We start from the raw sequence: 15,799 nt of genomic DNA, 5'->3' as shown, positions 1-15,799 counted from the left end.
CTACCCACATGTTACCCACCTCGTGATCACATTCAAACACTTTCGAGGAGCAACGGATACCACGAAGATAACCGAAGATAACCGAAGTTAAGCGAACCGAGATATTGTTATATTATATTCTAAGCGCCTGATTATTAAAAATAGCTGTAATAAGTATACATGCTACAACATACTCTTGAAAAATATATCCAATCCGTAATGTCTGTCGGTCCTTCTGTTTTGTCTGAGTTTATCTCTGGAAGGGTTCAACCGATTTTGATGGAAATTTCACTGACAGATATAAGATTTTTTAAGGCACGTTATGGGCATAGACTTTTTTTCAAAGAAAATTTAGGGTTCAATCGTGAAAATTGAAAATTCTCTAGACAAATTAAAATTTTCAGACGTACGAAGTCGTGGGTAAAAAGTAGTTTCAAATAAAGCCGATATATAAATACAATATTTGAAAAAAATACAAAATTTTTTTCGTTACATGAAACTCCAATATTGATATATTTTATAATACCGATATATCAATAATCCGATAACATATTAAAAATATCAACAGCCATAATTAACTAAGACTAATGATTGACGTTCTCACCCCTATACTTTAAAATTAATTTACAATCTAATAGTACGAAATCATCTTTATTATGGTGCTATTATCTTAGCCCCTTTTAACAAGTGACTCAGAAAAGCTAAATGAAATTCAATATAAATTCCTAAGAATTATTGTTGGTGCAATGAAATCTATACCAACAAATGTACCTGTAAGACTACAGTTAGAGTCCGTTGACTCTCTTTTACTTTTCAGAAGGAAATATATCTGTGCGATCGTTAAACCATCAAAGTTCTTCAATTATCTTCCCATCTCTTGAGGTCTTGATTAAACGAGCTATCACTTCCTTGCACTAATAATCTGTAATTCTGATAATCTTTCTAAAGCTGTTTAGAGACATACTTTATAAAGAAGAAAAAATATTGTAGTTTAATTCAATACGCTGCTTTCTTCCAGGTGATCTCAGAATTTCTACCGAGTACGAAATCATTTTTATGACATTAAGATAGGGGATAGCAGGGTAATATCCTGCTCAAACTTCGGAGCAACCCATCTGACCTTACAGAAGATTAAGCTTAATCATTCTGCTCTAAAATAGTGTAATCTTCTCACAAGTAGTGTTGTGTTTCTGTGGTGAGTAAGGTGGTCAAAGCGCCTAAGGAGGGTCAGGGGTAGGATGGGAAACGCGCTTGCGACGCTTCTAGTGTTGCGGACCTCTACAGACTACGGCAAACTTTACCATCAGGTGGCCTACGCTTCTTTGCCACCATAGTCATATATAAATAATTGTGTTTGCTGGCAAACGAAAAAAAAACCGACTTCAATTACATCGACAAGTAATACAACGTAGGTAGACGAAAAAATAGTCTAGTAAATACGCATTATCAAAGATTACTCCAAAAGTTGTAATCAGATCTCGATGAAATTTAAATATGACCACATGATAAACGTACACCCAGTAAAAAGTTATGCGGATTTTTGTTTGAGGGTTTCCCTCGATTTCTCTGGGATCCCATCATCAGATGCAGGTTCTCCGTTCCAATAAAAAAATGATGTTCGTTCGGCGTTGTGTGCAATTGTTTACATTTACCGATACTATTGTACCGTACGATTGTTTGTCGACTAGTCATATAAAAAATATATAAATTCAGTACTACAGCTCCTAAAAAGGAGATATTTTAAAAAACAAAACACTCACCGACTTTTTTAATAATATATTATAATATATTGACGTGAGAATTTTCGATTGAAAATGAGAGTGCTTTTTCGATATTGAGTTAAAAATAAGGTAAAAAAATAAATACTTTAAATCAAAAAAATTACAGTGTGTTTTGAACAGAAAAAGTTAAGGTTTAACCAAAATTAGTAAAAAAAAAATTTGTAAAAGATAAAAATAAAAAACAAAAAATTGGTTTTTTGAATTTTGGGTTATGTGAAAAAGTGTAAATACAAAAGTTGTAAATCTTTTTACTACCTACAACTTTGCCATTGAACTTTTATTATAGGACTTGTAGTTTAGCCAGAAATCGAGATAAGCCGTACCCTTAAACCCATCCCTACCATTTCCCGATCTCTGATCGCCCGTAATTTATTTTTCCTTTCATTTGCGTTGCATTTTTTTTTTTCTTTTGGGGTTGGTGGGTTTGGTTGGGTTTCATTCTACTATTTTTTTTGGGTTCAAAAGCTAAAAGCACTAGTCTACAAGCGCATTTAGTTTAAGTGTTTTGTCTCGTTCTAGTTGAAGTCAAATATGTAGGGTAGACGCAATGATGCTAGATTAGTGCATGCAAAGATACGATTTCAGCGCTCCCCCTAAGGCTCAGCCTAAGGGTTAATCAGGCCCAGGTCATGACCGTATTAAAAGCATTAATGAAGTCTAATAGAGACAGAATAGTTAGCCTTTTATTATCCATGACATATCTGATGTCCACGGAGACTTAAACAAGAGCAGTAGTACTATATCCTGTTCTAAACCCTGATTGAAGTGAATAAGGAGTAGAAAGTAAGAAGATTATTTATCGTCATATATAAAGTAAGTTGAAAGTGGACTATGCGTTCAAAGACTTTGGAAAGAAAAAGAAGGATAGAGATTGGTCGAAAGTACTGATTTTTACTGAACAGAGTAAAATGGTAATAAAGATAAAATCAATCATTCCGAAAAAAATTGAAGATGAATTTAAATAAATAAATAATTATCGTATGGTTTTATTAATATACACTACTACTACTATATTACTATTATTATTATTTACTTTTTATATATATTTCGGTTAGGTACATCTCGTTTGACATCGGCTTGATTCATCATTACAGGAAAGATCAAACATAGGGGCGATCATTCTATGATACAATTAGTGTTTTTCACAATTTTTTTAATTCTCATCAAAAAATTGAGTAAACCTAGCTATTATGAGTTATTTTTATTTCGAAATTTTCATAGGTCGTGCGGCATTGTAATGAAAATTACAGGGACAGCACGGTCGCGACCGCAACTTGAGCATTTATATACGTCGCCTGCTGATATTTTTAACCATAGCTACTCGGTATCTTCAGACAATAACAATCAGACAATAAAATAACATTCTAAAAATGTGGAAGATTTTCTGCGTGAGTTTTCAGGCTTTTTTTAGAACATAAATTGTATATTTTAAGCTATAATATTTAATGACTACTACCTATATAACTTTCGTTTATGCTAAGTAATATAATATATAGAAAATATTTATCATATCCATCTCTTGATTTAGGTAACGACGCTGGCTTTGATATCGTTGAAATCTTTTACTTGTGCGCAAGAATATCTTCCACCCAAACCAAATGGAGGTAGCGGCGGGGGCAGTGGCGCCAAAAAACCGATGCCTGAACCAACTGTAAGTAACATCCTGTTATTATATTTATTATGTTATCGCGTATAACCTCCGGACGATTGCACCAAATTAGATAATTCTTTTTTATTGTGTTCGTTATTAACAATTAATATACAGAATACGATATTTACAATAGATACGTGGGTACATGGTTCACCAGGTCAGCAGACATATATGTTTAGTTATTAAAATATCTTTTTAAAATCTTAAACTAAAAAAGCCTACAGAGGAAGTACGAGATATTTTTTTTTTTTGTAATTATATGAAATTACTGAAACAGGCTTACAATAACTTTGATAAACTTTTATTAATATACATGATTGAATGTATGTTTATTTTGTTTTCAGTTACCAGCGAATTATGAATTTACTTACGATGTACAAGACAATGCTGTATCCTTGGATTTTGGGCACAATGAGAAACGTAAGGACGACCGCGCTCAGGGCTCATACCACGTGCTCTTGCCAGATGGAAGGACGCAGCTTGTTGAATACGAAGCAGGACCTGACGGCTATCGCCCTCAAGTAACCAGAACATTTGAGTTTTATCTTGATAAATATAAAGAAAATATGAATTGAAAACATGAAGAAAGAAATTAATTCTTCTTTTACACTGAGAAAGAGACTTATGCCCAGCTGTGGGGTGTTGAATCAATCAAGCTAAAGCAATCAAAATTATCTACAATTGATTATTACCCGGCCAAAGACTAAAATTTTTATTCCTAAATTGTTATTTTTTGATTTCAACAGATAAACAAATACATGCTGTAATCCCAAAAATTTATTTAACTATGACGTGGATTTTTTTTGTTTAGCCATACGTTCACACTGACCATACCCATCTACTTATTAAATCTAACTTATTTTTTAGATAATGTACATGGGCACAGCAACATATCCAACTCAGACCGGGAGCGGGGGCGACAAGTTCGATGGATACCACTACAACGCGGCGTCGAACCGGCAAACCGTGCGACAGTCAGCGCCTCGCAGTCGCCAGCCCAGCGCCGCGCCGCCGCCCGCGCCCGCACCGCCCCTCCTCTACGCGCCGAGCAATGCTACCCAATAGCGAAAACCGATTATACAACCGACTAATTAATTACGAAAATAAATTTTTAAATCAAAAAAATACATTGTTTTATTTTCGGAAATTTAATAATATTTTTTTTATAAACTAATTTCATAAACCAATACCAACGTAAAGCGAAATGATTGTGTGGGTATAGTAAAACATTACGTTAATGAGCCTACTGTTATCGGGTGATCAAATGTAATTTTCTCGGTGTCATTTTTCGATTAGACGAGAAAACAGCGCATATGATGGTACTGTTATACGGCTTTCTATTTGAGCCTTTTTAAAAAAAAAAGAATAAAAGGAAATATGAACTTGATTTAGAAAAAGGGTCACTTTATTATTTTGAAACAGTGGAAATAGAAAAGGCAAGTGGTCTGACCCGATGTTGACTGGAGACTGAGCCCTGAAGACTCGAGATTAATAAGCTTGTAATTCAAAGTGCTTACGAGGCACCAGTGTAAGGGTTATTACATACATAACACGTATATAACAGCCCCCCGGTTAAGAGGGAAACTTACGGAAAATGTAAGTTTCCGGTAGTAATTATTCAGTACGTAAACGCGGAATAGTTGAAACTGGTCTAAGTTCAATATCAGGATTATCGTTATCTGTAATATTCTCTGTTATAGGATTAACCACGAGCTTTTTAGAACACTTGCCCCTTTTACAAAAATAGCTTAAAACTAAGGAGATACATAAAATTAAAGATAATATACTAATAATAGGAAAACTTACATGATTATTAAAGTTGCTAGGTTTTTCAACAATTTTCAAGTTATTGATTATTTCATCGGATACAATTTTAAAAGTTTTTAAATTATCTAGGCTAACACTTTTAATTTTAGGAGTTGGTATATCAATATTTATTTTCTTAAGCCGATTAAAACTACAACAACTATCATTAATTATATTAAAGTCTGAGGATATAGAGGGAACATTAATTTTTGGATATGTTTTTGCAACTAATTTTAGATTCTTAAAGAAGGCTGTACATTGAGAAGGAATATTAAGGATACCTGTACCGGATATTACAAATTCAAAGATATTGTGATCACATTCTATAGATAGTTTTGAGGGTTTTGTTTGGACAAATACCCATTTATTATTGTTTAATCTGTGCCAAATATCTACATCTCCAAAGATAAATTTATAAGGGCAATTTTCAGGAATTGATGACAAGGCTTGGGTGATAATTTCTACTTCACAGGAAGGATTATTAAGTACAGCGTAGACATCTGTGATTTCACAAAGGTAAGTTTCGGTAAGTATCTTTTTACAAGTATGTAGATTACTAAGGTAAGTATATGATAATCTATCTATACTAAGAGCCAGGAACTGTTCTGAAGGAAGAATCATAGCAAACGAGTTCAACTTGTCGCTGTCGTGTGGGGTTGGTAAAGGTATGTTTTTATATACATTAAATTGCTGTAGGTCTACTAAAGGAAGCTTAACTATAAACATTATTCTATTATTTAGGTAATAACATGTTAAATCGGCTATATTAATAAAAGTATGTATATTGCTTATATCTAAACTTACAGGAAAATCTCTATACTTAGGAATTAACTTAAGATTATTAACAATATCATTATACAATTGATTCGGTGTCAGAATTGATGGGTGTAGAATATTGCTTTTTACAAATAAAATGGAATTTAGTAAATCTTCGACTCTAAAGGACAACGTAAATAAACTTGATTGTAATGCATTTAGAATACCATTAAACATATTTTCTACAGTAACAGTATTAAATTTATGGGTTACATTAATGATTGACATTTTTAATTGGTCAACGACGTCATTTAACTTTGCTTGGTTCAGGTTAATTTCATGCAAAGAGTTATTAACATTACAGCGGCCTTAGCCAAGTTGACAATCTACAATCGATAACGCTATTAGAAAACTAACCAAATGTATAGGAATGACATCATCTCAACGTTAAGTCACGTGATCATAACAAACGAATCGAAAATTCGTAGACAAGTTTACTTGTTCAAAATGTTACAACGAAATGGAATCGTTTCTACAACGACGATCACTACATCCCATACAAATGGTAGCCATGTTACAGTTTTGACAAGCGTCAGCGAAGCGATGTCGAAATTTTTGAACGATAGCTAAAAGATGGCCGAGACCCAGTAGTAAACGTTAAAAAATGGCGTCTATTATGATAATATGAAAGAGTTGTGTTAGGACCGAGAATTGTTTATTTACGATAATTTTGAACTATATTCAGCATTTAGCCATGATGATTTTGGAAGAGCCATGCTGAGTTATTATTGAATAGGTTATAGTAGTTCTAAGTTAGTAAGATTTTATTTACATTGTCTAGTTACAAACTTTTATTCTTTTTTTATAAGAATTAATAAACGCTTTACACTCAACGGATCCTCCAGTAGGACTTTCTCCTGTATTGGGGGTCCGGAAACACATACAATATACAATACACAAACACAACACCCAGACCACGACTAACATCTATATGGTCGATATAAATGTCTGTCGGGAGCGGGAATTGAACCCGCGACCGCTAGCGCAACAGCCAATGCATTTACCGTTGCGCCAACGCGTCGTACTTAACTTCGTACGTCGTACGTAACTTTTATGTAGGTTCTTCATATTTAATTTATCATTTACCTACATATGATTAATAAGTTATTAATAGTATTTTGTCAATGTCCAGTTAATTTTATGTTCAATGTAATGTACCTACTTAAATATAAAATAATTAATAAAACATTATTATTATTACAAATAAGTTTATTATTTTTTATTAAAACACTGATGATATTCGTGGCATGCACAGTTGGAAAGAAAGGATTTTTCAGTCATTAATACTTTTTATTTACAATTCACTCAAAACCTACATTTTAGGTATTATTTGTTACTTTACATAAAAATCAATTAGCTACAGTTATTGTACATAAATATTAGTTTCATTATTTCATTTTAAGTATAAATTAAAATAGGTTTTGTTATATACAAACAAAAATTAATTGTTCCTCTGATATTGAAGGCAATTTGAAATTGTTTATAGCCCTCAGCTGAGACCACTATCACTACATAGACATTTTAAGGAATAGTGTTTGTCGGAGGTAGCGATGATGGTCTCAACTTGTAAAAAATGGTAAAATTTGCATCAAATTGTCTAATACCAACTAAACGACTTAAAATTACATTTTGGCTTTCTTCCATTGCTATCCTTCGCAATTCTAATCACAACCTTTCCTTTTCTCTTCGTGGAATTTTTTCCCTTTCCATGAATTCCAGTAAAGCTGCGAACTGTTCTGGGCTTGCTCAAGATCTATATTCCATCATATAAACAACTTAATTTTTAAGATTTTATTTTATTTTATTTAGGACAACAAACAATTGCATAATAAAAGTTTATCAGCGCCGTTATCCACATATAATATTATATACATGGCAGCACAATGTTTCTGAAAATGTAAATTACAATCTATTACAATTTAAGAGAAAAGAAAAAATGAATAAAATCAATGAACATGAAAGCTAACGAAACGATAAGAACAAGTCCTAACCAATTCTTAAAATTAAAATTACAAAGATTTAACACCTAATAATATTCTTCCAAGATATCTTTCATTCCTATTCAGAATCATGTTATCATAACATTTTGAGTTTTTCTAGAGACAGTAATGTTTAAAATTAACACTGTGATATAATAATAATAAACCAAATATAAGAAGAACTTTACCTTATTTCGGTTACGCATAAAACACTTAATAATTTAATAACAATTTCTTCTTTAGGATTAATGGCTTTCAATAGTTCTAACAACAATTTATAATTTTATGTATAACGACGTTGTGACTTTGACGTTTTTTTACAAAATATTATATATATTTACAATTCACAACTTAAGAACTAAATATTTACAGATAGTTTTGGTATAAATCATGTAAATATAATAATTATTATTATTATATTATTATATTATTACTTTGACGTTAGTTTGACGCTCGTAAAAACGCTAATCATAGACTAAAGTATTAGTTTTTTCTAAAGATGTTGTAGAATGACCGTTTGACTCAGTCGTGTCAACTTGGCTACCAATTTAAAATGACTTACGCCGAGCCGTCAACGATTGTAGAAAGACGTTCGATACGAAACGTTTGTAACTTGGCTAGGCCTTCAGGTATTTTATTTGATCCTGTGGGCACATTAAGAATCATTAATGACCAATTCCACATTCTTATTCCTTCAGAAATAATCCCAATTCAACACCATCTTGACAATATTCATGAAGTGTTTAACACAATTAGATTTTACTGCAGGGAAAATGACGAAATAAGTATACCACGATGTCATAATATGTTACAACCTTTAGAAGCTCTTTACAACGACATTCAACGCGATTTTATGTCAATTTCTCATATAATTTCTAATAGTATAACAAAAAGATCCGCATGGTTTTCCGGTATAGGTGTAGTCTTTAAACACATATTTGGCACATTAAATGAAGATGATGCTGAAAATTACGATAAAGCTATTCAAGCTCTGTATAGCAATGACAAAAAGATTACCGATTCATTAACAAAGATAATTACAGTTTCTCAATCCGCGATCAGAAGGCCTAGCCAAGTTACAAACGTTTCGTATCGAACGTCTTTCTACAATCGTTGACGGCTCGGCGTAAGTCATTTTAAATTGGTAGCCAAGTTGACACGACTGAGTCAAACGGTCATTCTACAACATCTTTAGAAAAAACTAATACTTTAGTCTATGATTAGCGTTTTTACGAGCGTCAAACTAACGTCAAAGTAATAATATAATAATATAATAATAATAATTATTATATTTACATGATTTATACCAAAACTATCTGTAAATATTTAGTTCTTAAGTTGTGAATTGTAAATATATATAATATTTTGTAAAAAAACGTCAAAGTCACAACGTCGTTATACATAAAATTATAAATTGTTGTTAGAACTATTGAAAGCCATTAATCCTAAAGAAGAAATTGTTATTAAATTATTAAGTGTTTTATGCGTAACCGAAATAAGGTAAAGTTCTTCTTATATTTGGTTTATTATTATTATATCACAGTGTTAATTTTAAACATTACTGTCTCTAGAAAAACTCAAAATGTTATGATAACATGATTCTGAATAGGAATGAAAGATATCTTGGAAGAATATTATTAGGTGTTAAATCTTTGTAATTTTAATTTTAAGAATTGGTTAGGACTTGTTCTTATCGTTTCGTTAGCTTTCATGTTCATTGATTTTATTCATTTTTTCTTTTCTCTTAAATTGTAATAGATTGTAATTTACATTTTCAGAAACATTGTGCTGCCATGTATATAATATTATATGTGGATAACGGCGCTGATAAACTTTTATTATGCAATTGTTTGTTGTCCTAAATAAAATAAAATAAAATCTTAAAAATTAAGTTGTTTATATGATGGAATATAGATCTTGAGCAAGCCCAGAACAGTTCGCAGCTTTACTGGAATTCATGGAAAGGGAAAAAATTCCACGAAGAGAAAAGGAAAGGTTGTGATTAGAATTGCGAAGGATAGCAATGGAAGAAAGCCAAAATGTAATTTTAAGTCGTTTAGTTGGTATTAGACAATTTGATGCAAATTTTACCATTTTTTACAAGTTGAGACCATCATCGCTACCTCCGACAAACACTATTCCTTAAAATGTCTATGTAGTGATAGTGGTCTCAGCTGAGGGCTATAAACAATTTCAAATTGCCTTCAATATCAGAGGAACAATTAATTTTTGTTTGTATATAACAAAACCTATTTTAATTTATACTTAAAATGAAATAATGAAACTAATATTTATGTACAATAACTGTAGCTAATTGATTTTTATGTAAAGTAACAAATAATACCTAAAATGTAGGTTTTGAGTGAATTGTAAATAAAAAGTATTAATGACTGAAAAATCCTTTCTTTCCAACTGTGCATGCCACGAATATCATCAGTGTTTTAATAAAAAATAATAAACTTATTTGTAATAATAATAATGTTTTATTAATTATTTTATATTTAAGTAGGTACATTACATTGAACATAAAATTAACTGGACATTGACAAAATACTATTAATAACTTATTAATCATATGTAGGTAAATGATAAATTAAATATGAAGAACCTACATAAAAGTTACGTACGACGTACGAAGTTAAGTACGACGCGTTGGCGCAACGGTAAATGCATTGGCTGTTGCGCTAGCGGTCGCGGGTTCAATTCCCGCTCCCGACAGACATTTATATCGACCATATAGATGTTAGTCGTGGTCTGGGTGTTGTGTTTGTGTATTGTATATTGTATGTGTTTCCGGACCCCCAATACAGGAGAAAGTCCTACTGGAGGATCCGTTGAGTGTAAAGCGTTTATTAATTCTTATAAAAAAAGAATAAAAGTTTGTAACTAGACAATGTAAATAAAATCTTACTAACTTAGAACTACTATAACCTATTCAATAATAACTCAGCATGGCTCTTCCAAAATCATCATGGCTAAATGCTGAATATAGTTCAAAATTATCGTAAATAAACAATTCTCGGTCCTAACACAACTCTTTCATATTATCATAATAGACGCCATTTTTTAACGTTTACTACTGGGTCTCGGCCATCTTTTAGCTATCGTTCAAAAATTTCGACATCGCTTCGCTGACGCTTGTCAAAACTGTAACATGGCTACCATTTGTATGGGATGTAGTGATCGTCGTTGTAGAAACGATTCCATTTCGTTGTAACATTTTGAACAAGTAAACTTGTCTACGAATTTTCGATTCGTTTGTTATGATCACGTGACTTAACGTTGAGATGATGTCATTCCTATACATTTGGTTAGTTTTCTAATAGCGTTATCGATTGTAGATTGTCAACTTGGCTAAGGCCGCTGGGCTTCTGTCGATGTTTGTTATATACTTATTTTGAGCTTCTGCAAAGGCGATATTGTTACAAGTTGTAGAGATTCTGAAAAATAGTGAAACAGAAAATGATATTGTATGTTTTGTAAACTTATGACTAATAAGGATAAAAGAGAAAATATAAACTAATTACAATTTAACTACTAATTTTGATTTAATCTACGTCATGTGCAGGTTTTATTTCATCATAATGATGTTTGACATGACGTCGGTTAATTAGGAGGGAAAGAGTGTTGTTGCCGTGGATTTTGACAATTTTGTAAGGACCTTTCCAAAGTGGTGAAAGGGCTTTACGTAGTCTCACGTGGTTTTTTAAATAAACGTAATCGCCTACTTTGTATTGGATTGGGCGAGAGTGTTTATCGTAATAAGTTTTTGATCTTTCTTTGGAAGCGTTAATGTTCTGAAGCGCCTTTTCACGAGATACTTTTAAACGATGGTGTAGCATTTTTGTATATTCGGGGTATGTAACGTTGGGACGAGAATCGAATATTGAATCTGGAATAAATGGTTTATGACCGAAGAGAAGTTCGTAAGGAGTGAATTTAGTAGTTGTGTGGACACTGCTGTTATATGTCAACATTGCGGTATATACATATTTATGCCAATTAGTTTGGTTTTCATTTACGTAAGATTTAAGATATTCTTTTAGGGTCGAGTGACTCCTTTCTAGAGCACCTTGGGTCTGCGGGTGATAAGGTGAGGACCATATTTGCTTAATTTTTAGGAATTCGCAAGTGCGCTTAAACAGTTCGGCGGTGAAATTAGTTCCTTGATCGGTCAGAATAGTTTTTGGAATTCCAAATAGGGAAATGAAGTGAACTAAACATTCGCAGGTCTCTTCAGCCGTGGCGTTAGTAATAGGGTATGCTGTAGAAAATTTTGTCAAATCGTCCTGGAGGGTTAGTATAAATTTAAGTTTTGTTAGCCCAGCCTCAGGTAAAGGACCAACTAAGTCAAGGCTTATTCTTTCAAAAGGACGTGTAGAGGTTGTTGTTATCTGCATTGGAGCTTGATTTATCTTCCGCAAGGCTTTATTTGATTGACATAGCTTACAACTTTTCACATAATTCTCAATGTCTGCACGCATATTTTTCCAATAGTAACGTTCTTTAATTCTGTTGTACATTCTGTTGGAGCCTAAATGCCCAGCGATTGGGATATCGTGATTTTCTTTCAGGATTTTTGCGATCTCGGTTGGAACTGGATATATAATGGTATTGTGATGTATATTTACTGTAATATTCGTATGATTGAATAGGTACATTAACATACCGTATATTTTTACAAAAGAATGTTGCTCAAATGAGTTTTTAAAATCAGATATAGCTATTTCATTAATATCACCGGTCAAAACAATATCATCTCTAGTGGACTTAAGTGCTTTAAATATGTCTGGATACGTGCAGTCATCGAAATAGTAGACTTTAGTAAAAAGAAGATAAAATATTTTTCCTTTAATTTCTATTTTCTTAAACGAATGAAGTTCTCTTTCGGAGTTAAGTATGTCAGAGGAGTCTTCCACTGTAGAAAGGATATCTTGTAGATAAGGGTTTGAGTCGTCAAAGTCTATTGATGTTGGGACTAGAATAACTTTGGAATTGCTTTTGAGAAGGCTTTCGTTATGTTCATTTATTATCGTGTTAAATGTTTCGTCTTTATTCGAAAATGCTTTTAGGAATGCGTTATAGTCATCGTTGAGAATAAGTGGGGATTTAGGATTCGCTTCGTCTGTAGATTGTGATTGGTTAGGTGACTTTTCTTGGATTGCTGGTTTAGATGAAGAAGGCATAGGATGTTGTAAATTTAATGAGGGTAAGTTATTTTCATTTTCTAAGTCGTGAATATTAGAAAATAGATCGTCATCGTCAAGGAGGTCTATGGGAGGTAAGTTGCTGTTCTCTCCATCAGAGTTAGTAGGGAGTTCAATATTTAAGTCTTCTAAAGTGAGGGGACTGAACGGGAGAGAGGGGTTAACATCCATTGAGGATCTTGGATCAGCATCGTTAGGAGTTGGAATTTCGTTTTGGCCTGATTTATTTTCGGGATTAGACTTTTCAATGAGAGGATGGACTGGGAATCGGGATAAAGCGTCGGCGTTGCTGTTAATTTTACCTTTTTTATATTCGATGTTGTAGTCAAATTCCTCCAGTTTTAACCGCCATCTGACTAATTTAGAGCTGGGGTCTTTGCAATTAAATAGCCACTTTAAGGGCCTGTGGTCGGTTAAGATGTTAAATTTATTGCCGTACAAATATGGCCTAAACGTTTTAGTTCCCCAGATGATTGCTAAGCACTCTTTTTCAGTGACACTATAATTGCATTCGGCTTTGTTGAGTGTTCTCGACGCATAAGCAATGGGACGGTCTTTTCCTATTGGGCCCTGTGATAAAATAGCTGAAATAGCGTGATTTGAGGCATCGCATGTAAGATTGAATGGTTGAGTGAAGTCTGGATAAGCTAAAATGGGAGCGGTGGTAAGACAATTTTTTAATTTTTCAAAAGCTAATTGTTGTTCATTTTGCCAGATAAATTCGATGTCTTTTCGTAGTAAATTTGTAAGCGGTTTAGCAATTTTTGATAGGTTTGGGATGAAACGGCGATAATACGAAACTAATCCCATAAAAGATCGAATATCATTTCGGCATTTGGGTCTGGGAAAATTTTGGACTGCTTTGGTCTTTTCGGGATTTGGTTTTACACCCTCGTCAGTAATGATATGGCCTAGATAAGATACTTCCTTCCGGAAAAATTCGCATTTTTCCGGCTGGAGTTTAAGGTTAAAGTGACGGAGTCTATCGAAAACGTTAGTGAGGGCTTTAGTGTGAGTTTCAAGATAAAAAGAATAGATGACTATGTCGTCTAGATACACAAAGCATTGAATACCCGACAGTCCGGATAAAGCGGTGTTCATTAATCTTTGAAAAGTAGAGGGGGCGTTTTTAAGCCCGAACGGCATTCGAGTAAATTCAAAGTGTCCTTGAGGAACGGTGAAGGCAGTTTTTGGAGCGTCGGCTTCAGCTAGTTTTATTTGATGAAAGCCGGATGATAGATCTAAGGTACTAAAATATTTGCACTTACCCAACTGGTCTAGAATTTCGGAAATATTGGGAATCGGGTAAGAGTCACCAATTGTAATATCATTTAAACGACGGTAGTCGATAACTACACGCCATTTACGTTGACCAGAGGCATCCATTTTTTTTGGAACTATCCAAATTGGAGACGACCATGGTGATGTTGATGGTTTGATGATTCCGTCATTAAGCATTTTATTAATCTGGGATTCGACTTCTGGTTTGTGTACAGCAGGAAATCGGTATGATTTTGTGTTGATGGGTATCGAGGAAGTGGTAGGAATTTCGTGTGTTATAGCGTTAGTACATGTTAGTTTATCATCAGGAAGGTGAAAAATGTCAGAGAAATTGGCACAGAGATCGAACAGACAATCTCGTTCTTCATTATTAAGGTGTGATATTCTTAGGAGATCTAGTATTTTGTCAGTTCGATTAGTTGCGTTGATTTCGGTGTTATCCGAATGGGACGTGTGAAATATTTGGTGAGTGTTTTGTGTTTCCATAGGTGTGAGTTTTAATTTTAAATCTGAGTTAAGAGTAATGGGGGATTCAGAGATATTTACAACAGAAATATTGATTCTTGAATTAGGTTTAACTTTCACAATGGAATTAGCGATAAGGATAGATTCAACAGGGTTTTGGTCTAGTACAAGTCCTTCTTTTATTTCTGGATTGGACACAGAACATTCTATGATGGTTTCAGTACGGGGTAGAATTACATAAATCGGTTCGGTAAATTTTAGATTAATCTCAACTGTTCCTATTGTAAGTATTTCGTTTTTGTAATCGATTTTGGATTTATTTTTAGATAAAAGGTCATTTCCCACGATACCATCGTAAGGAAAATCTATATCGGGAATAATATGGAAATCGTGACTCAGTGAGTTAAATTGTATTGGTATACGACCTAATGATTTCATAGGATTGTTTATCGAATTTATTCCAGTGAAAGTGACAATGTCCTTCTCTACTACAGGTGAATTTTCTACCGACGATTTTTTTATAAGGCTTATAGATGCGCCACTGTCGACGAGTAGCATTAATGGTTTAGTGGATATGGATGTTTGGACTTCGATATAAGGTAAAGATTTTCTTAGTACATTTGATGAAATATTATGAATTTTTATATCATTATTTGTCTTACAATTAGATTTTATAGAATTTCTAGGCTGGGTAGACGCAGAAGACGTATTAAGAGTTTTGAGAGAAGTATGATCTTTGGATATGGTAGATGCAAGTGATTTAGTATTTATAGGATTTCTTACAGGATTTGGTTTGGAATGGTGTATAGATACAGAGGATACAGTGGGACACAA

The 15,799-nt window shown here is 33.1% G+C and overlaps 1 protein-coding gene across 1 annotated transcript; it reads left to right on the top strand.

The window, feature by feature from the left end:
- Positions 1-3,130: 3,130 nt before the first annotated feature.
- LOC123656032 (pro-resilin-like) lies at positions 3,131-4,536 on the top strand. The gene is made up of 4 exons (XM_045591754.1): positions 3,131-3,148; positions 3,289-3,411; positions 3,738-3,932; positions 4,279-4,536. The coding sequence occupies exons 1-4, from the start codon at positions 3,131-3,133 to the stop codon at positions 4,474-4,476; spliced, it is 534 nt and encodes a 177-aa protein (XP_045447710.1). The 3' UTR covers positions 4,477-4,536.
- The last annotated feature ends 11,263 nt before the right edge of the window (positions 4,537-15,799 follow it).

The sequence above is a fragment of the Melitaea cinxia genome, chromosome 8, assembly GCF_905220565.1.
Source record: "Melitaea cinxia chromosome 8, ilMelCinx1.1, whole genome shotgun sequence".
NCBI classification, from domain to species: domain Eukaryota; kingdom Metazoa; phylum Arthropoda; class Insecta; order Lepidoptera; family Nymphalidae; genus Melitaea; species Melitaea cinxia.
This window is presented reverse-complemented; position numbering and strand designations above follow the sequence as displayed.

Bases quoted from the DNA above. Each gene is read 5' to 3' on its own strand.
- LOC123656032 (XM_045591754.1), top strand. The intron at 3,412-3,737 runs GTAAGTAACATC...TGATTGAATGTA, and splicing joins AACCGATGCCTGAACCAACT to TGTTTATTTTGTTTTCAGTT. The intron at 3,933-4,278 runs GTAACCAGAACA...CTTATTTTTTAG, and splicing joins CTGACGGCTATCGCCCTCAA to ATAATGTACATGGGCACAGC.